The following is a 27,125-nucleotide window of genomic DNA, read 5'->3' on the forward strand; positions in this document are numbered from 1 at the left end:
TGGCAAGTGCACTGGGATCATGAGGGCATTTTTATTACTGCTTAGGGAAGCAAAATGAATTCCCTGATCCTGCCCCTTCACTTGCGTTTTGCATGTTACCTGCTTGAGCTCCACTTTTCACTAGTAGCAAGAGGCAGCACATGAGGGTGTTGGATATTGTCCCAGCAAACTCAGCTATACAGACTACCGGCTCTCCGAAACTGCATAGGGAATAAACTTACTTTGAGCCTCAGGTCACTTGCGTGGGGCCATCAATCCATACTGTTGGAGGGCTACTTCTTCAGACGAACTAGTTCTGCTGAAAACAGAGTTCCCTTGGTTTGTACCACCAAAGCAGCTGGCCCTCAGGGATGATACTACCTCATGCTCTTGGGCTCCTTATTGTTGAAAAACACTATTAGGGAAAAGTTCTCAGCTGAAGGGGAGAAGAATTTATAAGGACTCCACATTTTTTAATGACGTTTACCCAATGAGGTTCAAGATGCCAGATGTTCTTGTAGAAGCCGGGTTGCCCTTCATCCCATAGAGGCTGTTCTTCCTGAAATAAAATACCCAGCCATCTCTGTGGTTGTCACCACCAACCGCAAGAAGAGGTCTCTGGTCAGCACCAGCAGGTTCAATGATGCGTTTGCTGCCCAGGCCAAGGGCTTTTCCCACGAGGGGCAGAGGAAGCTTTCCTGCAATGGAAACTATGGGCTTTAGAGGTTCCCTAAAGGAACTGCCCCCGCAAAGAGTGGCTTATTGGAGGATGACTAGAGAGACTCAAGGATACGGAATGACACTTTGGGTAGTGGGAGTTAGAAGAGAAAATCAGTTCTAAAGGGAAACAAACTCCACATTACCTGTTCAGAGGAGAAAAAAAAACCCGTATCTAAGACTGCCACATGATTTGTGGTAACATAACCAGTTACAGAAGCAATAGAGTTAATATAACAATATATTAAGAAAACAGTCTTTTTTAATATCATCTTGCACGGAAAGTCTGTCCATGCTTTAGTGATAATACAGCCTAGCCAAACTTTGATGAGGAAAGACAACATTATTATTATTTTCAGTTTATAACTATTATTTCAGTTTATAGCCCAAAATAAAAGTTTTAGAAGTGGCTACTGGTTTGAGGGTGTCTGGTATGTATCTCCTTGACCTTCAATGCTGCTGTGCGCCGGGTCTTATCTTGATGGTGGCATTTCTGAATAGTGAAGCTGGATGGCTCCAGCCTGCGGCACCCTCTCAAAGTCAGTGCCTGCTTTTGTCTATAGTCAGTCACACCCACCCACCCCTCAGGTGACGAAGAAGTAAGGCCACGTCTCTTGGGCTTTTGCTGTGGCAGTTTTCTCCCAGCATGGTCTCAGAAGGAGCTGTCTCCTGAGCTGACTGTGTGCGCCTTCCCCTCAAAAGTCATTTCCACATGAAATATGCCCCTTCTGCACGCTTGCTCGCACTCCTCCCATGAAGGAGTGGACCTCATGGTCTACACATATAATGCGGCTGGGCAGGCAGAGCTGACATGAGTCCTGTCCAGAGCTGCCTCTGCAGACAGGCAGAGCTGACATGAGTCCTATGTTTGGGATAAAGGAAATGATGGACTGTTGAAGGACAGGGGTGATGTGAGTGCTGAGGGAGCAGTAGCTTCTTGCTTATTAGCATTGCTGGATGTGGGGTAAACATTGTGGGCCACGTGCTAGGGAAGAGCTACACCACTCTGGCAGGTCCTTTCCCTCCTCACGACTGCCTCTGGCCCTCGTGAGCATCTGTTACCCCTCAAGCTCCGTTCATAACACACGAAACCCAGAGCTGCATCCCATTGCGTATCCCTTCCCCAAAGCATGGAGAGAGGAGACACAACCCATGGAATGAAGATGGGATGCAGGTGTCCCCTCGTTGTCCTCCTGCTCTCTCATTAGGTGGGGAGAGGTTGGAGGGAGTGCAGTCACTGGGTGGGGGGACTGGCCCGGCTGCCTCCCTCTCTCAACACTGGAAATGTCAAGACTTTTCTGACTTTAACAGTCTTCTCATCCAAGTGTTAGTGACACTATCTTTAATGCTCAGGCCTTCAGAAGTATCGATTCCCTAGTCTGGTCTGCCTGGAACTCCCCTTTCGCTGCAGAGCAAGCAGTCGTTCTGCCGCTTGCAGGACAGGCTCGCTCGGGAACGGAGGGGCTTTCGTGTCCTCCAGAAAGTGTTGTGCTTTTGTGGACATCACGTAACCTAGTGCATCTGTCAGGGCAATGGGGCCATGACCACAAAAAGGTTTTCAAGACTGCAATGTCCCTTGGCCACGGGTAGCCGGGACATCAGAAACACAGCATGGCCTGGCAATGCGGAGCGTGCTGCCACCACCGCCTGGGGACATTGCCGTCGGGACAAACCAGGCAGAAGAGCATCTCTTTGGAGCCACGTAGCGATGCAAAGGGATGGGTGAAAACAGGCATACCTTATCAGCTGAGCACCCTTAGGCAGTTGGCTCTCATTTTAGAGCCCCGGTGACATTTCCCACTTAAAAGAGAGGATATATTACCAGAATTAAAGTACACCTAAAACAGGAACAGGCTGAATAAAGGCATCTTATTTAAACACTGACATGACCTCAGGCTGCTTAGTTTATGAGATCCACCAAGAGGCCAGGCTGCTTCATCCGATAGGAGGCCCAGGGAACACACACACACACAGATGAACGTACACTCTGATATCCAAGACGAGTTCCTGAAATGCCTCTAAGTTCCCTGAAAAGGAATGGCTAACATAAATGTCTGCGTCCATTTAACAGGAACCCCTGTCAGAGACAAAGCTGGAAGAGCCATGATACCAGTTCGTACCAATGACACCAAGATTCAGGATACTCATCCAGACTCTGAAACCCATTAAAATACTTGTTTTGACGTGTCAGTGTTTTGAAGTCTGTTGTTTAAATTCATGGGCAGTCCTCAACAGAGCAAAATTACATTTTCCTTTTCTGGTTGTAAAGATAATGTAAACAGGTTCATAGCTCCTCCTGGGAGACAGAGGAAGGGATGGCCTGGGTGGGGAAGGCATAGTACAGATCAGGAGCACATAAAATTCTTATTCCCCCTTTTCAATCCTGACTGCTCTAGACCACCATCCTCACTCAGCTCTGCCAGTATATTCCAGTGCTGCCTACCTATGTAGTCTGCTGTGCACTGAGTCATCTCCTTTAGCTTCTTATTTCCCCATTGTTCAGGCTTAATTTTCCTTTTTTTCAATTGCTAAAAGTTTTCCTGCTTCTGCACTTGCCATCTCACTCTTCTCTCCTTCCACCTTTTGTCCCAACTTACCACTTTCACCTACAACATCATAAACAGCTTGAAGACTCACACTGGTACTGTCTCAAGCCTCAGGTACCGACAGAGGCAGAAAAGTGCTTTTTTATTGAAGGCCCCCATTCATAGCAGCAGTCGGTCCTGTCTAGATCGTGGAGCACTTGGGAGCTCTGAATCTTACACTTTTAAGAGGACAGGCAATTAGAGACTTCCTGAAGAAAAGGAGATACACGTTACACTACCTCCACTTCGTTATCCAGATTGCTTTATTAGGATGCATTCAGTGTACAGACTACTGTCTTTTATGTTTGATACCTGAGTATATAAAGAGAAAGCCAATAATGGGCTAAATTTTAGGTAGCATTCCTACTCCTACAGGAGATGTGAAATCAAGCATTCCCTGAAGATGCTACTATGCCCTCTTGAAGGCTGGCCGTGAGCTCAAGGTTACTGCTGTACATTTATTAGAAGGAGCACTGGAGAACAAGGGTTTAGCTCTTTTCTTGACATCAAACAGTGCTGCATATAGCAAGTTTTTAAGCGTTCCTGGAATCCCTCTGCTGCTAGTCAGGTCAGGCTTTTGTTAACCCCTACAGAGACATGCGATTAAGCTTATATTTATTAAAGTACTCTACTGGGAAACTCTTCTTTACTATTTCCCCAATCACAATCTGAATTATGAAGCCCAAGTTCAAATACTGTGCTCTGCTTACACAGTTAATATCATTTCACGGGCCCTTCAAACCCTCTTTCTACACATACATACACCCTGTGCCAACACTCGGATTTGCCACCGCTACTTTGTTTTTGTTTCATGACTCATCACCTCTTCACCGCTGTGGAAATTGTCGTCTTCCGGGTTTCATACGTGGTATATAAAAAGGTTTGGAAAAAAAGAAAAGGAAAAAACACCAGGGTAGTCAAAAGAGCTCCACCGTTCAGGAGGAAAAGAGGAGGCGGCTCTGTAATTTGTTCTGCTGGGGAGGCAATGCTCTGAGCTGGTCACCGCGGTCACCTGCCTGGTTGGTGTTCCTTTCCTTTCTGAGCAGCCCCCAGCTGAGGGCGAGCTGCCTGTATTACACCTCCTCCTCAGGCCTTCTGCTGTTGGTGGGTAACTGACCACATCTGCGGTCCCGGTGCCAGTCCTTTTCTCCCTTACATGACAAGGATTTACCTGCTGAAAGCCCGTACCTTTGTGCCCAGGGACAGGTTAGGTGAGGGCTGGATGCTGCTGCTGTGCTCCGAATGCTGGGTAGTTTTAGTGCCTCGTGCGACCAGCAGCCCTCCAGCCGTCGTGAGGAACTGCCAACGTGGGAAGCTCCCAGCCCCAGAGATCTCTCCTCAATTCTCAGTAAAACTGCCTCTTTTATGCCGAGCAAATAATCCTGACAAGGGCTTTTTGGTTATGATTTTGTGTAGTCTTTTGCTTACTAGTACAGGAAGATTTCAACCTTTATCTGGCTCATTTGACTGTTTCTCATACCAGTCCTGGTACAGTAAACTTAAGACCACACTGAAGGACACAGATAGTGTAATTAAAATTGTAAGTGCTAATTATCATTAGTATGTTGTTGGTTGTGATGTGGTGGAATGAGATAGCAGGCTGTGCCTGCTAAAATGCCTTATCACTTCATTGATACCAGCCACCGCTTGGGAGTTCAGGAGTTCACCCGGTTCCCAGCACACCAAGAAACTGCCTACAATGAGAATGCCTGTATAGTTATCAGGAAAAAGATCTGCAGTGATAAAGTAAATTCATACAGGGTGTTTGGCCTTCTAGGCTGGGCAGCAAAAAGTAGGGCCAGTCCATATAGCCCTAGTTAAAACGGCCACATTCAACTTCAGTCCAATTTCCCACAGTTAAGCCACTCATCCTTCCCACTTTGCTCCGTTGTACATTTGGAAGTTGTGTATTTTCGTTGTCTCTTTTTGCATTTTGTCCCCATGCATAACTTATCCAGAAGATGTTACTTGTTTTCTTTCCAAAACATTAATTTTTTTTCCAGCTTTGCTACAGAAAAGCCAAAATCACATGCATGCTGTTCCAGTAGCACTTGTTTTGTTTGTAGATCTGAGGGCATCATTTGTCACTGGTTTAGTGAGTTTAACTGTAAATAAATACATCCATCAATCAAAACATATTTCTCAGTAATCTCCGTATTTCCTGATATTTTAATCTTTAGACTTTTCCTTGGTGTTGCAGTTTGGCTTTCCCTGGCGGAGTGATCGTTAGGCCACTCTCTAGTTTGAATTTGGCTTGGCAAGTTTGCTGTCCTCTCTTGCACAGGGCTGAGCACGTCTTCACACATTCAACCACTGCCAAATTGTGTGTTTGGTGCTTTGTTTCCTCTTTGTACAGGGAGCCTTTTTCCTGAGACTACTACTGAATTGATTTGTGCTTGTTTGCACTGTGTTAATGCCAGATAAGAACAAAATCATCTTTTCTGAGTCACTGCTTACATTCTTTAAAAAAAGGTTTTTCTTTCATTTTCTTCTCTGCGTACATTTTCTGGCTACAATTACTGTACTTGGCCAGTAACAGAACATTTCTGAATTTGCATTTCCTACTTCCTACATGTGGGACTGGGGACAGGGCGTCAAGTCTGAGTTTCTGCTCATGTCTGTAGTTCTGTACTTGTGCATTTATTTTTCATTGTATATTCAAGGCTCCCTTGTGCTATTTGCTGAAGTGTCTTTGTACCATCATACAGAGCTTTAACTGGAAGCCTGGTATTAGCAGGCTACTGGCAGGGTGCATTGTGAAAAAGTAAGGATTGGAAATGTTCAACTGGCTGACACTTTCCCCTCACCAATATTTTCATAAGTCATCATAGGATAAAGCCTCAAACAAAGTAATTTGTCAACCTCAATGCACTATCAACAATCTACAATCTACAAAGCAATGTAATCCTAGAGATTAAATGTGTTGGTGCAGTGATCTCTGGGGAGACATTTCTCCTACTTAGAATCATGTACTAAGATTTTCTTTGCGTCAAAACCACACAAAACTCAAAACAAAACAAACCCCATAAGCTGAAAAATCACAACACTGTTTCAAAACAAATTCCTTATACCACTGACTTTAGGTAAGCAACAAAGTCCCAAAGTTTCTTCTTATTTTTCTATAAGACTTAGGGTAAGATTTCAAAACAAAATTAACATCTAACACTAAAATCTTAAATTTATATTTAAAGCCCTTAAATGTGTGATCCGGTCATACCAGAGTTGAGCTCACAGCATTTCCTTGTAACTTCTGAATATGAGAGCTACTACACCAGCTTCATATACACACAAAGCACATAAAAGTACCCACCACCGTCACATTGAGGTGCTAGACACTCTCTTCAAATTTGATTATTTCTTGTTGGACCCAGCTCTTCTCTCTCTGGGCTTAACTGATTTGAATGTACTTACCTCTTCATTACTCTTTCTCTTCTTGTTTGTTAAATTTTGTCACTATGAGAAGATTTGTGCAGTGTGCAATAACATGAGCTGGAAAGAGTCCAAGGAACTCATCTGAGAGAAGCCAGTCGTAGGTTGGAAAGAACCTTACTTAAAAAATAAAGACACGGAGAACAAAGGGGAGCTCAAGAATGGAGCACCTCTGATAAGACACAATGAATCCAGCTAGGGCAGAACTTACTGTTAGAAAAAGAGTATGACAAGAAACAAATGATTTCCTATTTGAAAGATAATTAGTTCTGTCTTAGAAATCAGCAACAAGGAAGAAATCTTGCTTAACTAACCTCATTTTCAGAGGCAAATTTCAAAGAAGTTTTTGGGGAACCAGCGGACGAGTGCTTCTGTGTGAACAAGCTCAAAAAGAATACTATCTCAGAACAGATATTAATGTACCACAAATATGAAGCTGTCTTCTTTCCAAGGCCAGAAGGAATATCAGCTTTATTATTTGCAGTTCAGACTTATTTTCCAAACCTTGCTTTTGTCAAGTTCTGTGTCATCTCTAATTTCTGATGCTTTCTCTTGATCACTTTCATTTCAGCCTGACTCAGCATAACAAACATCAAAAAGAAGTGTCATTGCATATCCAACATCTGCTCTTATTCTCCTATTTATGACAATTTTTTAATGCCACTCCATATGACCTAATTCACCAACGCCTCACAGTGAGCAATTCTGGGCGACAAACAATAGATACGTGTGGTCTCATTTTGCCCCTACAGGAAACGCCGTAAATGGGACAGGAATCTAATGCGAGATGCATTGTGAAGAGTGAATCAGCCACTGCTTCTTCGTTACACCAAGCGACTGACTTCCTTAAAATGCTGCACCGAGTTACATATATGTAACTGAATTTTACAGACCAGATCCGCATGGCATCACTCAAGCATCTGCAGGATTTCAAGGCTAGTCTTTTGTTTGTTCTAAAACCAGGAGGAGCAATTCCCAATGCATTTCATTAATCCCTTGCAAAATCACCTAAAGGATTCCCAATACCTAATACCTGTCATTCACTGTATCGCAGTAACATCAATAATTAAAAAAAAAAAAAGAAGGGTAAGATGATCAGGAACTGTAATGTAGACAAAGGACTATTCTGCTTAGTAAGCACTCAGATGGCGATGCTTCCTTCAGTGGGGGCACCAACAGAGTCCCTGTCCTCTGTGAGGCCTCTTTACAGGAAACTTGTAAGAATCAGTATTTCAGCAACTCCGTCTTGAACTGGCCAAAAGATTCTAAAGGGGAAGGAAAGACAATAATCATAAATACATAGACATCATAGTTTCCTCAGGCTTGTCTCACTTAGAAACTAGATTAAATAAGCCCCAAACTAAATATACCTCAAACAAATACAATAAATCACAAACATTAGGAACGTCTACATAAGTGACTTTTTGGAACGCATCCTGAGCCAGCGTCTCAGGTAACACGAGTAGTTGGATCTTCACTTAATTTTGCAACACTCATTTGAGGGTCCATGCTCAATTACTTTTTTCGGCCCATGTATTTCATAAATTCTGTGACAGAATAAGCCAAGAAAGCCTCTCAGAAATGGTATCTCTTGCCATCACTCAGCAGATCAGCCCTTGGGTAGGTGGAATTTTGCCTGAAGATGGCTTGGACAAGGGACATAACAGCATAGTGCTGGAAGGGACAAATAATCATCCAGCTCAGGATCAAGCATGCCTAGACCGAGATTTTTTTTCTGTCCATCAGCTTAGTTCTCCGTTACTACAGACTAAGCTGGTTACCTCTTGTCCTGTCACCAGTGGATGTGGAGAACTACTAGCCATTGTCTATATCAGTTCCTTTTGCAAAAAACATTACTTGCCCCATCCAAAGAGTCCCTCCTTCTACATTCTGGCTCCATTGCTCCCTAACTTGTAGGTTATGGTTTCTAAACCCTCGGAGGTGCTGTTCACTCCTCTCAGGATACCTCCAACTATCTATGACTTCAACAAGGATACACAACGTCAGCTAAGGCTGAACACGGTCAAGTGAAGAACAACAATTATTTCCTGCATCTTTTATGCATCTCACAAGTTGCCACATCCCAGAATAGGAAACCAACAGAAAACATTACCTTTGCCTGAAATTCATCTTCCTGAATCTTTGTTATTGGTGACTGACTTTGTTCCACTTATTTCTCAATGCTTCAAATAACCCTCAGGATTTTCCGTTAGGGCTGGGAATGTGAAATCAGTGACATCTATGCTGAAAATCTTCCTTTTCAGTGGGAAGACAAAGGTGATTTCCACAATTTCTAGAAACTCTAGCAGTTAATCTAAAAATTACTGGCAATAAAGGAAAAAACTGAGCTGAACATATGATACAGCCTCTGACAAATGGGGAAAAAAAATTCCCTGCAAACTGTCTTTACCTATAGACCAGAATCTTTGCGTTGTGCATGATGGCACCACAGGGGTTTTCTTTACTGCTTAATCAGTTGATCCCTGTTTCCTCGCCAGCTTGTTAAACACGAACAATGCCCAAATATCAAGAAGCTGTCAGCTCCCTGCTGGCATCTCCTGGGGTGAAGATGACCCAGGGTAGGGAGCGTAACAGAAGCAGACAGCTGGCAGGAACAAGAGCTCCTTTAGCCCAGACTGTACTACATAAATCTTTTACTGTAAATTAAGGTCTTATTTCTTATTCTGTAAACACTGGATGCAGAGAATTTAAACCTGTATTGGGTTTGCATGGCAAGGTTTTGGTAGAGGGGGGACTACAGGGGTGGCTTCCGTGAGAAGCTGCTAGAAGCTTCCCCTACGTCTAACAGAGCCAATGCCAGCCGGCTCCAAGAGGGACCTGCCGCTGGCCAAAGCTGAGCCCATCAGTGACGGTGGTAGCGCCCCTGGGATAACATATTTAAGAAGGGGGAAAAAAACCTGCACAACAGCAGCCGGAGAGAGGAATGAGAATATATGAGAGAAACAACTCTGCAGACACCAAGGTCACTGAAGAAGGAGGGAGGGGAGGTGCTCCAGGCGCCGGAGCAGAGATTCCCCTGCAGCCCCTGGTGAAGACCATGGTGAGGCAGGCTGTCCCCCTGCAGCCCATGGAGGTCCACGGTGGAGCAGATATCCACCTGCAGCCTGTGGAGGACCCCACACTGAAGCAGGTGGATGCCCGAAGGAGGCTGTGACCCCATGGGAAGCCTGCACTGGAGCAGGCTCCTGGCAGGACCTGTGGAGAGAGGAGCCCACGCTGGAGCAGGTTTGCTGGCAGGACTCATGACCCCCTGGGGTCCCACGCTGGAGCAGTCTCTTCCTGAAGGACTGCACCCTGTGGAAGGGACCCACGCTGGAGCAGTTCGTGAAGAAGGACTCACATTGAAGAAGTTCATGGAGGACTGTCTCCCATGGGAGGGAGCCCATGCTGGAGCAGGGGAAGGGTGTGACGAGTCCTCTCTCTGAGGAGGAAGGAGTGGCAGAGACAACGTCTGATGAACTGACTGCAACCCCCTTTCCCCGTCCCCTTGCGCCGCTGGAAGGGGAGGTAGAGAATTTGGGAGTAAAGTTAAGCCCGAGAAGAAGGGAGGGGTGGGGGGAAGGCATTTTTAAGATTTGTGTTTGTTTCTTACTATCCTACTCTGATTTGATTGGTAATAAATTAAATTAATTTTTTCCCCAAGTCGAATCTGGTTTTGCCTGTGATGGTAACTGGTGAATGATCTCTCCCTGTCCTTATCTCGACCCACAAGCTTTTCATTATATTTTTTCCCCCCTGTCCAGCTGAGGAGGGGAGTGATAGAGCAGCTTTGGTGGACACCTGGCATCCAGCCAGGGTCAGCCCACCACAAAACCATAAGCTGAGCACCTGGCAGAGCAGAGCCAACAGCATCCAGGCCACATTAAAAAGGGTGCCAGTGCTTTAAAGGCGTTCGGGGCCATAGCTGCATTCCCTAACAAATGTTCCTGTGCCTAGCATTTCCAATCAGCTGGCTTTAGGCTTCCAGATGCACCCAACTGGGTGTGTAACAGGGATGTAGGCAGACTTAAGGTCCTCTGAGCATGGCCCAACGTGCCTCTGAAGCGTGTAGCTAGTTTATTTCTTGTGATAAAAGAGGTTATGAAAGAGAGAGAATGGAGAGGGGAGAATCAGTGCAGGAGCTTGGAGAAGGAAACAAGGAGACACAGAAGGGGAATAACAAGCCTATTGCCTGGATGATGACACTCCTGTCAGCTCACAAAGGTGGCTGGAGGTAAAACACACCTGTCTGCTCCAGAACAGGTTTGGCTTCCTCTCCCCATAACACTACATGCTTCCTTCTGCTCCCTGTGGAGGACAGACCCGGCTGCTACAGCCTCTGCAACCCCAGGCCCGCAGGGGAAATCACTATGTGTTGTCCATGCTGCCCCTCACGGGGCTGATACAGTTGTCCGAGTGCTGTTCCTGGACAGGTCTGCAGTGGCTCGAGCAGAAGGGTGAGGCTGCCCCAGAACCTGCGACCCACTCTCAGGGACTGCTCATTTCCCACCACAGCCCATGCCCCACTCACCAGCTCCTCCTGCCTCACCTCCCAGTTCAGCGTTCTGTAGGCAGGGGCGACTCCTCCAGCAGCGCCCCACTACTGACACCAGTTGGGATGTCCTCGTCATCTGTGGACGGTTAATCACTTTCCAGAAGTCGAAGACCTTTAGAGAACCCAAGCAGTTCTAGCACTGGGCAGATGCTGTGGTTTTATACCACTGCTGCTGTTGTTTTGTGTGAAAGTAAACATCAAAATGCAAATCAAACCTAGCTAGTTAAATGGGTCACTTGAGTGCAAGACAAAAGGGATTTGTTTGCAAAAAACTACTGCAACTGCCTCAGAAAGCACTCAGAAAACAGCTTATTTCTGGTGAAGACGAACCCCACCCCTTTCTCAAGCAAAGCAATTTAATGAGGGCCAGAGAAATGACTTAAATAAAGTCACAGGGATCGCAAAATCACCCACACAAGTAGTTTGTTTAAATTAGGGAATCAGCAGTGGTAAGGAAGCACGGTCCAGCGCAGGGCTCAGCACCAGGAAGGATTTGGAGAGGCTGTGGAACCAGTTCTCCAGCGTCTGCTATCGGTATCGCCCAGGCAGGAAGGCTCTGGCAGAGCTGAGGCATCCCAGCGAATTAGCACCTGCTCTGCACTGCCGCTCCGGCACACTCCTGGTCTCATCCAGCCAGCGCTCCAAAACACTCATCAGTTTGTGGATTCACTGGTGGACTCAATCAACGATTAAATCAACATCAGTGTAAACATATTGGATGGTCAGCTTTGATGCTCTTTACACGTTTGTCACCGGCAAAGCCTCAGATACAAGAGAGGTTTCTCAGTGAATTTACATAGAAACCATTTAATGTAAAAAGGTATTGCCGTGGTCACTTAGCCAACAGTATCAGCTACCAGACTCTGCAGAGAAATCTCCCAAAGAATCAAATTAGCTGAAGGTACAAGCTGGTTTTGGCCTCAGAGGAAGGAAAAACCCCATCATTCAGTGCAGTACTGTTTCAGTAGCTTAGCCCAAGAATACACTCATGGCACATCTCAGTTGAACGCTGCTGGGAAAGGCTCTAACCACACTCACCCGACACGACGTGAAGGACACCATACCTGATGCTGACACTTACAGTTAACACGAGTCCCCACTGAGCTTACGGGTATGGAAACATGATGGGGCACTGGCAGAGAGCTGCACTCCCTCCACTGGGAAAGGTCTGCCTTGGTTCCTCCAGACAGACAGCCAAACAGAGGATGGTTCTTCCACAAAGAGACCACGTGCTGCTTCTTCACGGGCCTTTTCCATCTTTCTAATAACAGAGGCATTGTAGTGTAACCCCTTGTATCACGAGGATGATGAAAGGTGAAGTTACAAAGGTGAGGGAATGGTCCTCAACCACAGCTCAATCAAGTCAATGTGTGGCAGAATATACTCACATGCATTCAGCATTGATTGTACAGGCCCAGACACATGGTAGGTCATAACATGGGACAGAAGAAGTCCTTGCTAACAGAGTGCTCTGGAAACACTCCCTCATTAATTACTTTTTGAAAGGCTATTAAGCATGTTTGGATCAATCTTATTTTTAACAGGTAGTCCAAATTTTTGAAAATACCCACATCTGATATTGAGAACTAGCCCAAATTACAGGTATAATGGGTAGGTCCATTAAAAAGTTACATATGTAAGGGTGTCCTCTTCTGAGATAGTGATACAAAAATACAACAGTAGATTATCTTCTTCTCAAACATCAATCTAAAAAAGATAATATTCTAAAACGATTTAATGTAAGAGTCACTTTAAAAGAGGCAGATGAAAGACTTGAGAAAGCTGGAGAAAGAAAGAAGGCTATTAAAAAAAAAATCACTAGCCTTGAAAATTTTCAATCTTCACCTTGGAAAACCCAAGGCTAGAGAGATGCTTGGACTCTCTGCAAAAATCAATTACTATCTTCACCCTTGTCTGTACACAGAAAGCACGGAGCACAGAAACATCTGACACTCATTGCTCTAACCTGATCAATAAATAAAACACTGTCCCTATGGTTATTTTTAAAAGTGGTAATTTTAGAAGGGAGGAGAAGAGGGAGGAGTGGCATACATTATTGCCGTCAGATTTTTTTCAGTGGTCATCGGTTTGTATAAAGGCTTGGCATGTATCAGGAGGCAGAGAGGTGCTTGCTAAGTGTAATTTTGCATATGGCTGTTACTGCCATTTTCAGATACCTATACAGTCTTCCAGTTACAGAGTATCCATTCTTCTACTGTCATATATCTGAACCGTAACTTGAACAAACGCTTCACTTTGCACTCTGTTAGTTTTGAAAGATGTACTTTAAAAATATAGGGCAAGAATAACATTCTACAGCAATAGAAGAGTTAGTAGTAAACACGCAAGCTTTTGATCCTTTCCTATTAGAAACCAGGTTACAAAGCAGCTCTATAGCACCAAACTCTAGCTATTCCTGAGGAAATGGGGGGGGGCGAAGGGGAAGCACTTCAAGATGTTATCCTCTCTCTGTTGAGATACTCTATCTACTCAAGCAGGAAATACACACAGATAGAGGTGGACAATCAGCCTAAGATATAACGATGACAAGCTGCTGACATTTCAGAATTTCTTTTTGAATAGCAGGTGCTGGCTGAGTACACACAATGCTAGGGAGCAGCAAAGAGCTTTTCAGAAGTCATTGCCTTGAATCACAGAACTAAGACAGCACTGCAAGACAGACTGCGAGCTGATACGTAACTTGGTGCCGACCATAAGTGACAAAGAAAAGAAAAAACCCCACAACCCCACACACCTTTCTCAAAACACACTTCAGAGCATTTTAGATGAGGGGAGAGGAGGCATTCATTATCACCACAGCAGAAAGACTGCAACAGACCTTCCATGAGGAGAGGACCTGGCCAGCACACAATCCAGAAGGAAAACTAGATCACCACACCGTTTCTGGCATGACAACAGATTAGAAGGGCCTCTTGGGTCACCCAAGACTATGCTATCACTTGCTCCCACAACATATTATTCCTTTTGCAAGTGGCGAACTGTCCCCTTTACACAACAAAGCAATTTTTTGTCTGCTCTATATTGCTTTTTTATTAAAGTAAGGAAATGGGATTGACTATTCTCCTGTTTCCAGCGCTCTCTCCTCTAATACCAGTGGGAGCTGTCTTTACAGGCACAATAATAAAACCCCTCTTCGCAGCTTCATTGACCAGCCCCTTTCCAGAGTTGTCTGGAGCGGGGGGAGAGGACAGAGAAAATGTCACTTCAAGAAAAAAATAAGCAGCAGCTGCTACCTGGACTAAACACTTTATTGCTCTGTGCAGCTTTCTGCCAGTCTTGCTTTCCCAGTGGTTTCACAGCATTGGCAGGAAAACGAGCCCAAGCCTGTGAAGAAGAAACATTGTTGTAGGGGCATGTCTGAAGGACAAATGCAGCTTGCCCACCTCGGATTTGGGGGACAGAACTTTTATGGGCTTCTCACAAGCACAAGAGGAGAGTTCACCCACTTGCTTATGCCGCCACGGTGACGGCGCCGTGGGTGGGCAGGAAGGTGGTGGTGGTGGAGGAGCAGCGTCTGGCCTTTGCTACGCTGGCTAGGCAGCAGCACACAGGGAGTTCACGCTGGAGTCCTGGGAGCTTGCTCCCATGCAGTGTCAAGCATCCTCAGTTCTCATGCTCAGTCTGATGGGATTCCTCCTCCTCCTCTACTATTTCTCCTTTTCCTTTGATATGCCTTCTCTTCACTTTCACTGCCCATACAACAGTGTTAGAGATGTGTGCCATTTCCCCTTGTGTGCCCACAGACACACAAGGACGTCCCTTTTTTTCAACTCTTTTGATCTCACTGTGTGTATCTGCCTCATCCCTATCTCCAACACTGAACCAGTGGTCACTTCTCCCATGGTCCACAATCTCCCATGGTCAGACCACAAAAAACTGAGAAACGCCAATTAGCCTTTGATCTCACCACTTTCTTCCAGAGTTGGAACACTCTTCACTTTTTTGAGCAAGGGTGTCTGCATTTGCATATATGTATGTGACCACACATGCTTCTCTTGAACGCAGCCAACCTCTGAACGTGGCATGAGGAACTGCCAGTGTGAAGGGCCTGTACCACACACTCTGGGTCAAGATCTGTCTCAGTATCTGTTACTGCACTTAATCATCTCTCTTTAACAGAATTACTCCATCTTCAGTGTCTACTGTTTTTCTGTCCTCCTCGAACACCATTTAGTGGACCCAAGCCAGCAGTCCAAGAACTCTTCTTGCTCCCTTTACACCTTGAGCAAAGCACACGGTTACAAAGCAAGATAGCTACATGCAGATCCATCACCCCAGGAGAGGGATAGTCCTCCTTCTGTATGAAATCTGCTTCTTGCTGAAATCCATTCTGATGAAGAAATCTTTACACAAGAGTGAAGAGGAAAAAAAAAACCCTGAAGGGTGACCCTCATTTTAGTTAACTGGTTCAAATCAAGGATAAATTAAAGCCTATTTTCTTCATTTCAGGGCAGAGAAAACCAGCAGCATTTATCTGAGACAAAGACAAAAGCAGGCAATCTTGGTTTTGCTCATACTAAAAATGGTAAGAAAGGACTGACAGCACCGCTAACATTCCCTTTTCTCTCCATAACAATCCTTCTTCTGGAAGCAAGAATGTTAACATTTGAAAACTGATTATTTACACTTCAGAAAAACAGGTGTCTGATACAAGAGAGAGCAAGCGCACAGGATTCCCATTGCTCAGATTAAAACCACAAGATATTATTATTCTGCCAGCTCCTGAAAAAAGGAAAAAAAAAACCAACCCAAACTGTTCTAGATAAAATAACCAGCAGTGTTTCCTCTCAAAGTGCAGAATAGCACCTTCCAGTCCTTTTGACCCGAGCTGAGGCTTGCAGGACCTAGTATTTCTGACAAATGAGGAACGAGACAAGCTGAGCAGTTAGGTCTTATCTATTAAAGTCAGAGATAACTTATTAAGTCAGAGATAACTAATCACTCTGAAAAAGCACCGTATCAGTACATATCAGCAGCACAGATTTTAATATACTCTCAGATACTGCACAAAAGTACCACATCCTCTCTCACTGGGTTAGAATTGGCCCAGACATTGTAGAGAGGGAAAGAAGCTGGTTTAGGAGGAAAGGTGAAAAATTACTCAACAGCAAGAGAAAGAGGATTATCTTGAATGGCCTACCGCTGCTTTTTCAGTGATCCTGGTTTTCATCATCATCCTTGTTTCATTTTGTAAAGACTCCAACGATGATGATAAAAGGAGAAGTACGTTGATCGCCATCACACATATGATAAAAAAACATGAAGAAACGATACTAGCAGATATCCCTGCTCTTCAGGGAACTAGTGACTAGAGCTGTTTGCTGACCCAGCAAAGACAGCCTGGGTGGAAGCACCTACTGGAAAAAAAAAAAAAAAGCACGAAACAAAATTAAAAAAACAGCCATGAGATAAACACACCTATTTCTGTGTCATTCTCATCAAGAGTATCTCACAGAATCCTTGCCATCACGGATTTATTCATTTTGTCAGGATTTATTTCTTCTAAGACATACTTCTATCAAGCATGGAGTAAGGAAAAAAGGAGATTTAAGGCCTCAGAATTAAACAATTTAGACTTGGAACATTGTTTTCTAGGTAAGACATGCCACCCAGTCTGGCTAGAGTTGCAGTAATTTAGAAGAAATGATAGCAGAAGCTGTGAACTAATTAGAAATTATGGGGTGTTGCACCCCCCAATGATGGGCAGGAAAAAACTTAAAGTTAGCAGGAGCCCAAGAATTTAATTTAAAAAAATCTAACCAAACATCTTTATTTCTGGTGACATTTCCCTGAAAACAGAGAACAATCTAGACATTGGCTTTTCTTTCCCCAAGTAAAATTCACTTCAGACCATTCCCTCACCCTCCCATCATATTCATGCAACGCTGAAAATTTCTGAGCTTTTTTTTTATTATTTCATTTAAACAATAGGTTCGGGGCAAGATGGGAAAAGAGCAGCACCTTTTAAAAAAACCCTGTTGTGTGCTATATAGGATAAATAGGTGAGCTTTAAAAAAAGTTAAGTTTATATATGTACATATACACACATATACTAAACTAAATTAAAACCAAAAAACTTGTGAAGGGTCGTTTTCAACACAAGAGAGAGGAAAGCCTTATTTCACAGCAAGCAAAAGCACCACAAGTTAAGATTAGAGTGCACAATCACACATAGGGCAGATACCAAACTAGCCTGGGTCCTGGAAGCAGTGTAGCTAGAGCAGCACAAAGCTCCACATGGGCCAACGTATCCCACTCCTTGGCAAACGCGAGCACAGAGTCTCCTTCAGGATGCTGCGCTGTGCAGGCCCTCCCGCAGCCGGCTGCTCTGCCTGCATCCGTTTTGGCAGAAGCCACAGAAAGTAGCAAACTAGTGAGAATAAGAGACCCAAAGCGAAGCTACAGGACTGATTTAGCTACCGTATTTCCACAACGGAGGTTTCCGAGTTCCCCCATGTCTCTTGGGTGCTCTCTGTAGGACTGCCTGCTTGGGTCACACAGCAGACAGCTCCTGATTATTTATTATTTTGTGCACTGAGGTTCCCATTTTTGCCTACCTGCCTCTTTTCTTTTCCTATCTTTCCTCCACCCCACACGACCACTCCTATTTCCTCCAGGCTGACAGGGCAATAAAATTAGGAAGGAGCATGTACACCTAACTAAGGGGATATTCAAAACCCAAATGAAGCTTAAAAAACAATAATTATTAAAAAAACCCAAACAATTTAAAAACCTGTTCAAGTTCTGCAGACTTCTGGCAGCGTTTGCTCATTTAGCCCAGAGGTCTCTGTCTTCAGGGCCTGCAGGCTAAATTGTCTCAACTGGCAAGAAGCATGCAATAGAAGGTAAAATTTTGACTAAAACAAAAAAGTAGTAAGGGTTGGGGGGAGAAGAGGCTATAACACGGAAACCCAATACTTTGGTAGCAGCACTTATGCTACACGGTACGCTTTCAAGAGAGTGAATTCCTTTCTGTTGGTGCGAGCCGCCCAGATGAAAAGAGCAGCTGCCATAAACTGCAAAGGTGCCGAGACACAGGCTAGGCAGAAGGACCAGCCAAATTCACCCCTCACGTCATCAGGCAGGGGCAGCTTCTTATGGAGCAGCTCAATCCCAGCTACATAGCAGCCAACGAGGCCCAGCGTACAAAGCCCTGGGGAAGGAAGCAGTAAAGCGCAATGAGCTCACCGTTGAAGTGCTCTGGGGGTCACTATGAGCTTCTGGAGGAGGGAGGGTCAGTGGTGGATGGCAGGAGACCTACCTGCTAGGAAATGGAGGACTCCGGTGGCAATGGCAGGGTAAAGGCTGCGACAGGCACAAGCACAGAGCCCAATCAGAGCCCCAAAACACATGAGGCCAAGGCTGACAAAGGGCAGGAGAAACTGCAATCGCCAGAGATCTGCACGTGAAAAACATACAAAAGTTTGTTGAAAATGTGCTAGAAACTGATCTTCTCCCACCATCCTATATTCCCTTCTACCCACACTGCTACTGCTTCGTCACTCTACATTCACAGCTAAAAAGGACCAAAGGCCCCACTAAAGTAGGAAGAACTTCATTTGTTAACTCTCAAATTTCTGTACTGCATTCATGGGCAAAACCTTTGCTAAAGCACTGAAGTTTTCCTTTTAAACTTTGACCTACTGCCTGTGCTACTGTGAAGGGGGGAAAAAAAAACAAAGCAGAGCAAGATACAGATGCTTCCCTCACTAGTGACTGTATTTGAGAAACGTCTTTTTTTTCATCCTCCTTGTTTACCTGCCAGAAGTGAGACAAACTTACAAGTTCGATTCAAATCTGTGCCGCTATTGTGATTTCCAGGCTCTATGTACTTTTCCATAAACTGATCAGAGAGGGAAAAACTGATGCAGTTTGTAGTCATATCGGTTTCTGGGGGGGAAAAGAAAAAATTACCATTAGGTGTCTCCCTCCCATCCCCGCCTTCAATTCCTCCTTTCCCAACCCTTTAAGCTGGAAAGATCCTCAGAGAAAAAATTTTACAGAAAAAAACATTTTAGAGAAAAAATTACCTCTCAGAACAGATCTGTAGGATGCCTTATCATAGTAGTTAGCATAACCTAGTTACTACAATGAGGGAGGGCATTCGAACATGCAGAATTGTCAAGCTTACCTGGGTTATCCATAGACAAATGGGCCATGCTTGACAGATTGGGAAAGAAATGTGGCATATGATGCTCACCTACGTTGTTACATATTCTTGTACTCAGAGTTGCTTAACTGAACTGTGCTTATCTCCATGTGCAGAATGTAGTATCGTACTAAACAATTCATTCAGAAACGGATAGGAAGGACTATTTAAAGAACTGAAAATATTTGCTTCTTTATACTAAATTTCTCCCCTTTTATGCCTCAGATTTTGCTTTGAGAATACTATTGAGCAGAGCTGGTTTAAGTGTCTTCTAAAATAAGTATTTTCATTAGAGAAAAAAAAAACCCAGTATTTCATATAATGTTTTTTCTCCATAAAAAGTGTTTGAAAGTACATTTTTTTTAAAGGGTTCAAAATGAAGGGCTTCACACACATAATATGTGTCCAAAATCTACTTTGAAGCAATTAAAATAATTGCTCACCACACTTTTTTAGCCCCCAACCATTATGAAAAAGAATACAAATATTTCATTCTATACCCAGCGCTATGGTACAACGAGTCAAAAATGTGCTGATGCAACAGTGAGACATTTGTGACACATGAGCAAAATAAATGACTAGCTAAAAAAGATACTACCTTGATAAAGTAGTATCTTTATGCCATTGCTGGATCCCAGGACCTCTCCTAAAAAGACAGTGACTGGCAGAGCAACTATAACTGTATCCCCAGTTGGACAGCAGATGCAAAAGAAAATCAAGTTATACCAGACTGAATTTAGATCAAGTCAAATGTGTCAAATCCAGAATCTGTAGCACTGATGGCCGCAGACCATTTTGCTTTTCGCTTCTTTAAAAATTTAGACTGTCTTTATTAAAAAAACCCACATAAGCTAGAAATAAGCCTTCTGGAGGAACAAAGTGGCATGAATATGTTGTGAGGAAGTTAGCACATACCACCCCAGGCAAGCTAGGGAAATGTTAATTGCTCTGTAGATACCTGGTGGGCTGTACCAGTGAGAGTTTTTGGGTACAGTGATACACCTCCGCCACAATCCAACCGTGCCGTTGCACCGGAAGAGCGCGTCTGTGTAGGTCTTCTCATCTGCCTCTTCGCTGACAAATTCCTCCCAGATGCTCCTACCAGCTTCACTAACATTCTCAGCTGGGGACAGGGTGTGGTATTCGTACCAAAAGTCTGTGCCAATGGAAGCTGCCATATAGATGGTGGAGATGAGGCTGAGAACACAAGCAATTACTAGCGCTGTAGCAAAACGATTATCCATCATTGCGCCCTTGCTGCTGTAAGGAAAGAGAGGGCCAAGTGAGTAACTCCTCTGACAGTAAATGCAAAGTTATCCTAGCAGTGTCAAACTCATTCCTCTTATGCAATGTCCCCTCAGGATATGCACGTCTTCCTTTTCCAACATGCTGGAATCAAAGGAACAACTGAGCAAGTCTACAGTACTAGTCAGCATCCGCTGGATCTGCAAGTTGAAGGCATGGACATTGCCCTTCTCCCAGCCACGCTGCGCTAGCTGCTCTCTCTGAGACAGCAACTGACAGAGCAACAGCAACTCTGCCCCCAAAGCAGATGGCACAGCTCGCTGCCATTTGTGATCCTGACTGCAGGGAACCGCAGAGAATCCATCCACAGCGCCCAGGCAGAAGACTTATCTTTCCTTAAGAGATTACCAAGGGTAGAAGTTATTTTTAGCCTGCCATCCCACACAGCTTTCACAGCTTGTGTTTACAGCAAAGATAAGAACTACAAGCATGCCAAAAAAGCTCTTCTAGACTCTTTACAAAGGGCAGCCATTGCAAGATGCCAGAACGCCTTTAGGGAAGCAGAGAAATGTATCTAGGCACTAGAGACAGAACACAAAGGAAGCACTGAAAGTCAAAGTTGGAAATTACAATAAATGCTGCAATAATGCCACAATACATACAGTGGTACTTCTGAAGAACTAAAACAATGCAGGGGTGGTGCCCTGTTCCATGGGAACAAGACGACAAGAGCTCTGCTCCCAAAACTGAAAGGCCTTCATGTGCTGGCATGAGGACCTTGCTCTGGCTCCCTGTATTAGGAGTCATTTATGCCCTCCTTTGCAGGGTCATGCTCGCAAACGATGTAAATTCAGGGTCAAAGGAGGCAGGGAAAAATACAGATACCACACAGGCTTACGCTTATGACAATACTGTGACTTTAATGAGTAATTGATTGTTAATACATGGAATGTTTTGCGGATAGTGCAACATGTCAGAAGACTCTCAGATGCCTGTTGTGCTCATGCGTTTTCTGTGCCTGATTAAATTTATGGATTACGATGAATCAGGCTTGATGCACTTGCCAAAAAAACCAAAAAAAAAGAAAACAATTGAAGTTAACTCAGCAGCTAAAGTCAGTCTGTTTACATGAGCTACTATCTAATCAGCTCTTGTCTATTGCTTGTTCTACCTCCCTTCTCCCACATACTTTGATCAAAATATTTTGGTCTAGCTTCTTTGCAACTGAATGAACCGCAAGTGGAAGGAGCAAATGCCTTAAAACACACCATTCACAAAGAAAAACATGTGGGCTCAAGTCAGACCTGCCAATAAGAAATTCTGAACTATGAAACAAGATGCAAATTAAAGCAGGGAGTTTCAAAGGCACCGATATTTGCTGCTAACAATGCCATTCTTATTTCTGTTCCCTCCCATCCGCTCCTCTGTTTGGCTGAAACTGGCTAACAGGGTTGGAGAGGAGAGATGATGTGTACCCGTATCATCCCCTGTGCTTAATTTCCATATTCAAGGAGGGATATTACAGAGAGTACGCCTCATTTAACTGCATCCTTAGCAATGAGTAAGAATAGAACTGATTTTTGGTGAACTAACAAGCACCATCCATTTAAAATACTGCGAAGTTTGCATACCACAACTATACTTAAATAATAATCCTCAAGCTGTGAACTTTCATAAGCTAGGACAAATATTGAGAGGGATTGTATCTGGGCTTGTTTATCTAGAAGACATGGAATCAAGTCCAGACTTGAAAGCAAATACTCTGTGCAGTGTTTAATTCTTGGTTATGTACCTCCATTCTCCTTCAATACCCTAGCATCTAGCTCAAGGTACACAGGACACTGGATGAGCAGAATAGGGAGAGAGCAAGTTGCTGTATAGGGCTGACCTCACTATTCATCCCCACTGAGTTCACTGCGGGCTCCCCTCCCCTTCACAAACTTCTCACAAAGCAAACAGGGAAGTTTGGCATCTCCAGGGCCCAAGCTGTGTTGTCTGGCTTCTGCCCAGCTGAGCTCAGAGCTGAGCAGATCCTCTGGGAACTCACTCTCAGGGCAAGCAGCAGAACAGGCTAGCGAGCAGGCTGGTCTGGATTTTCCACTATATTGCAGTCACATTCACTGCAAGAGGAACCCTCTGCAACAGACTCCTCTCTTTAGAAAGGGCTCTCTCTGGAAGGAGGAATCGCAAGAACCTACAACCTCCATCCTCAGAGTACTGCCTGGCAAAAAAGAACGTAAGCAGGACATTATTGGGCCATTGGTTTGCTGCCATTGCCTTTTAATACAAATGCTTACAATAACAGAGTCCTATCAACTTTGTACCTAACATACAGAAAGAAAACAACTGGCTCAGAAAAATCTTACTTTCAGATACAACATCCCTGCTGCCAGGTGCAGAACACTGGTGCTGGAAATATCCCTATCAGAGCATCATTAAAACACAACCACACGCTTCTGGCCAGCCTTCTGTGCGTTGGCATACAGTGGACTTGGCAGAGTTGATGTCAGCTGGCAACCAAGAGCAGTTCACAAGCAAAATGAAGGGTTACAAAATCAAACAGTAAATTAAAGCACTGTCCAGTGTTCATTACCCACTTTGTAAAAGGGACATGGCTATCTACTGACGTTCTATCCTTGAAATGCACAGCTCCAGGGATAGGCAGAAAGCAGCTGAGGTGGCTACAGTCCTCAAAATCTAGCGGGTCGCTTTGTGTGGCATTTGTCCCAGAAAGAACACACATGGATTTTCCGTATGGACAAGACAGTGCCAGGGTAAGAGCACACCCCCGACTTCTCATTATAAAGGTCCCCTCAATGCTTCTGCCTAACACTTCAACTACTTACAGAAGAGATGAAGAACTCTACGATACTTTAGGCAAATTTCGAACTAGAAGTTCTTCCTGACACAGTGTGGTAGACTTGACTACCCTGCCCATTCACTGTGTATATCCAATGCATCTTCATTTACAGCAGACACACCCCCACTTAAACGAGGCGTCCTTTGCTCTGTTAAAGCGAGAACCATCCTTCCAGCCCCAGGCAGAACTCAGTGGGAGTAGTAAGCATAGTCAGTAAGAAAGAGTTACCAGAGAAGACCGTGAAGAAAGAAACTGCATGTTTATGAGATTATGCCACGCTTTGCAAAAGGTTCTATGCAGGACAATATGTAAGGGGTGCCTTAGAATAAGCTTACTTACTAAAAAATAACATTACTACTACTGAAGATGACATTAATTATAAAGACATAAAGATTGATAATAAATGGAAATACTTTGCCCTTTATAGGCTGCCAGCAAGAACCTTCATTGTTTTTACAAAAGGTTTGTTCCTGTGGCACTGCCAGCACATTTTATTCTAACAGTAGAAGCTATTTCAAACAAGTTATGGCTGAAATTAAGCTGTGCAATGAATATAAGACAACACAACGCAGCAGTAAACACGCACTCAAGCAGAAGTGCTTCACAGGATATTATACTCATTTTTGAAAGAAGTGAGACACATAAAAATTTCAAAGCACTAGCTCATAAAAGAGAAGGCAAAGGCCAAACTAGCAGCAACATCCAAAGGAATGACTAGATGCGTGCACTTCACAGAAGGGCGGGGGGGAAAGGGGCAAGTCGTAGAATCATGGAATCATTAAGGTTGGAAAAGACCTCTAAGATCATCCAGTCCAACCGTCAACCCAACACCACCATGCCCACTAAACCATGTCCCTAAGCACCACATCTACACGTCTTTTAAATACTTCCAGGATTGGTGACTCAACCACTTCCCTGGGCAGCCTGTTCCAATGCTTGACAACCCTTTCGGTGAAGAAATTTCTCCTAATGTCCAATCTAAATGTCCCTTGGTGCAACTTGAGGCCATTTCCTCTCATCCTATCGCTAGGAGAAGAGGCCAACACCCACCTCACTACAACCTCCTTCCAGGTAGTCGTAGAGCACGATAAGGTCTCCCCTGAGCCTCCTCTTCTCCAGAGTAAACAGTCCCAGTTCCCTTAGTCAATCCTCATAAGACTTGTGCTCCAGACCCTTCACCAGCTTCAGTAGTGTAGAAAAAGAAAAAACACAGAACAGCACAAAATCAAGTATTCCGGCAAAAAAAAATCAACTGTAAGACTGGAAAACAGATAAGCATTTTAAGAAGTTACTGTACCATAGCAGAGGGGAATACAAAAATATGCATATTTTTTATCCTGTTACAGCGATCGCACCCTTCAGCCAACAGTGGGCCACCACATTTAAGAAAGTCCTTTTACCTGACATCACAAAAGAGTAAGACTGCGTTTGTTGGCATTTTTTCAGAAAACATACTTGCGATCTGACTGCTCTTTGGAAAAGCAGAATAGGCAGAAGGCCTAAAAGAAGATGTAAATGTGGGAAGAGGGCTGGCAACACTACTGAACAGGATCCTCCTTTTAATACTCAGGGCAACGGAGGGTTAGGAAAGACTGCTGCCAACCACTTTTTTTACCTTCAGAGGTCCTCAGAGTCCCTCAGTAGACACAGCTCCAACGATTGCAGGTCACTTCAGAGACACAGCGTTGTTTGTGTCTTGTGGCAAGCGAAGAGCATGAAACACAAACTTCCTATCTGCCTTAACTGTTCCATTCATTCAGTTTCTTCAACACCACCAGTTCACAAAAAGTGATCTAGAAGTAGAAAGCAAACCAAGTAGTTTGAGATCATCATTTCACTTTGAAATTATTTCACAGAAATCTCCCAGTGTTACTCATTAAGACAAAAAAAGAATTATTTCAAAAGCCCTCAGGCCAACAGCACCATGCCCCACCAGGATCAATCCAGCACACGGGCGGACAGGCAGCCGCCGGGGTAAGTGACCGTACGAACGGCTCTCGCCCGTGCAAAGGCGGAGCCCCACAGCCGGTCGGCTACCCGGGCCGCGCTCCGCCACCGGCACCGGCCGCAGCCTCCCAAGCGGTGCCGACACCCTTCACCCCCCCGCCGCCAGGACGAGGCCCGGGCCAGGCCGACCGCCGCCGCCCCCGCTCCGGCCTCTCAGGCGACAGCCCTGTGAGGGGGAGCGACCGCCCGGAGGGGCCGCCGGGGCACCGGGCGCCGCCGGCGGGGCCGCTGGCAGGCAGCAAACCCGAGGAGAGCGCCTCGACCCTCCACCCCTCTGCCCCCTCCCACACTCAGCAACCGCCCCCTTCAACGGTTACATCTGCCCCGGCCCGGCCCGGCGCGGCGCGGCGCCTCACCCACCGCCCATCTCCGCCTCGCACCCCCGGCCCGGCCCCGCCGCGCCGCTTCCGCCCCGCGGTGCCCAGGGCCAGGGCAGCGCCGCGCCCCGCCCCTCTCCGCCGCGCGGGGCACCCTGGGGGATGTAGTTCTGCCGCCCTCTTCCGGAACGGGACGACGCACGGGCCCTGCGGCACCATGGGAGTTGTAGTTCTCCACGTCGCCCCGCCCCTGCGCCACCGTCGCGATGGCGGCTGGGAGCTGTAGTCTCCCGCCGCCTCCGGGGCGGCCGACCCTCACCTTTCGACGCCCACCGGCTTCCCCAGCGCCCGCCGCCGGGCAACCCACCTCGCCTCCTCCCCTCGGCCAGCGGTGTGTCCGCAGGGCGCCTGGTGCCTGTCACCCCGCCGACACTTGCAGGCCCCAAGGCAGAGGCCCCGCCGCTGGCACAGGCGCGGCTCGGCTCCAACTGCGGCGGCCCAGCCCCGCGCCTCCGCACCTCAGCACCGCGCCTCGCACCGCCCTGCTCCGGCCTGCGGCGCAGCGCGGGTTAATGCCGAAATTGCACACCTGCGAGACACGGGCACTTGGGCATCTGGAGTCATGGTCCCAGCGTCCTGTCCCTGCTGTAGCAGCCATGAGCTTTTACAGAAACACTTTGCAAACTCTTGTTTCCGCAATTTCAATTATTTGGTCTCTCCCTGCGGCCGTAAGGCTCACATTTCTTTCTTTTTTGCTCGATTGCTTGTAAAAATGGTGACACGATATCCTGGCTGAATGACCTGGGAAAACACCAAGTAAGGAAAAAAAAAGATTTAGTAAAAATTGCAAGAATCTATAACACTGGCTCCACGCCCCAAATTGGACATTTCCCCCCATCCCTGCACACATACCCACGCAAATTAGAAGAGGACTCTTAAAAGTGGTTAACAACTCCCCTGGCTGAGAGACCACCACACCCAGTTTTGATTTTACCAACCTCCAAACCAGCAAACAAATACTCAGAAAAAACAGAATCACGTCCGAGGTTTTCACGTCTCTGAGGACTTCTGGGGAACGATCCCAACCAACTCCTCTCCCAGAGCAGCCAGAAAGCATTTTTGCAGCGAGGCAAGAAGCTAGGATGGCAAAGGTGAAAGCAGTGATATAAGAAACTTCTCCGACTTGGTGCGGCAAAACAAAATTTTTTATTTTAAAAAATAATTAGAAATTATATTTAATTAAGAAACCTCCGCCTAGACA

The 27,125-nt window shown here is 45.4% G+C and overlaps 1 protein-coding gene across 4 annotated transcripts; it reads right to left on the reverse strand.

The window, feature by feature from the left end:
* Positions 1–16,253: 16,253 nt before the first annotated feature.
* CLDND1 (claudin domain containing 1) lies at positions 16,254–25,993 on the reverse strand. Of its 4 annotated transcripts, none has more exons than XM_075167146.1 (7): positions 25,908–25,993; positions 25,156–25,333; positions 24,591–24,722; positions 20,394–20,692; positions 19,069–19,176; positions 18,548–18,685; positions 16,254–18,439 (listed from the first exon to the last, which is right to left on the reverse strand). In XM_075167146.1, exons 4-7 carry the CDS (start codon positions 20,680–20,682, stop codon positions 18,219–18,221), a joined length of 756 nt encoding a protein of 251 aa, XP_075023247.1. In that variant the 5' UTR covers positions 20,683–20,692; positions 24,591–24,722; positions 25,156–25,333; positions 25,908–25,993; the 3' UTR covers positions 16,254–18,218. The 4 variants fall into 4 exon arrangements, with proteins under 4 accessions (XP_075023247.1, XP_075023227.1, XP_075023237.1 ...); XM_075167126.1 differs by having other exon boundaries at positions 16,650–18,439; positions 20,394–20,695; XM_075167136.1 differs by having other exon boundaries at positions 16,650–18,439; positions 20,394–20,695; positions 25,904–25,967.
* Positions 25,994–27,125: the final 1,132 nt, after the last annotated feature.

The sequence above is a fragment of the Calonectris borealis genome, chromosome 1 (genome assembly GCF_964195595.1).
Source record: "Calonectris borealis chromosome 1, bCalBor7.hap1.2, whole genome shotgun sequence".
Classification (NCBI taxonomy): Eukaryota; Metazoa; Chordata; class Aves; order Procellariiformes; family Procellariidae; genus Calonectris; species Calonectris borealis.

What these genes read in the sequence shown, in the direction of transcription:
- CLDND1 (XM_075167146.1), bottom strand. Translation starts at nt 20,682, where the DNA reads ATGATGGATAATCGTTTTGCTACAGCGCTAGTAATTGCTTGTGTTCTC. An exon ending in CACAGATTTGAATCGAACTT is followed by an intron (nt 18,686 to 19,068) that starts GTAAGTTTGTCT and finishes TTTCACGTGCAG; the next exon opens with ATCTCTGGCGATTGCAGTTT. An exon ending in AGTCCTCCATTTCCTAGCAG is followed by an intron (nt 18,440 to 18,547) that starts GTAGGTCTCCTG and finishes TTCCTTCCCCAG; the next exon opens with GGCTTTGTACGCTGGGCCTC.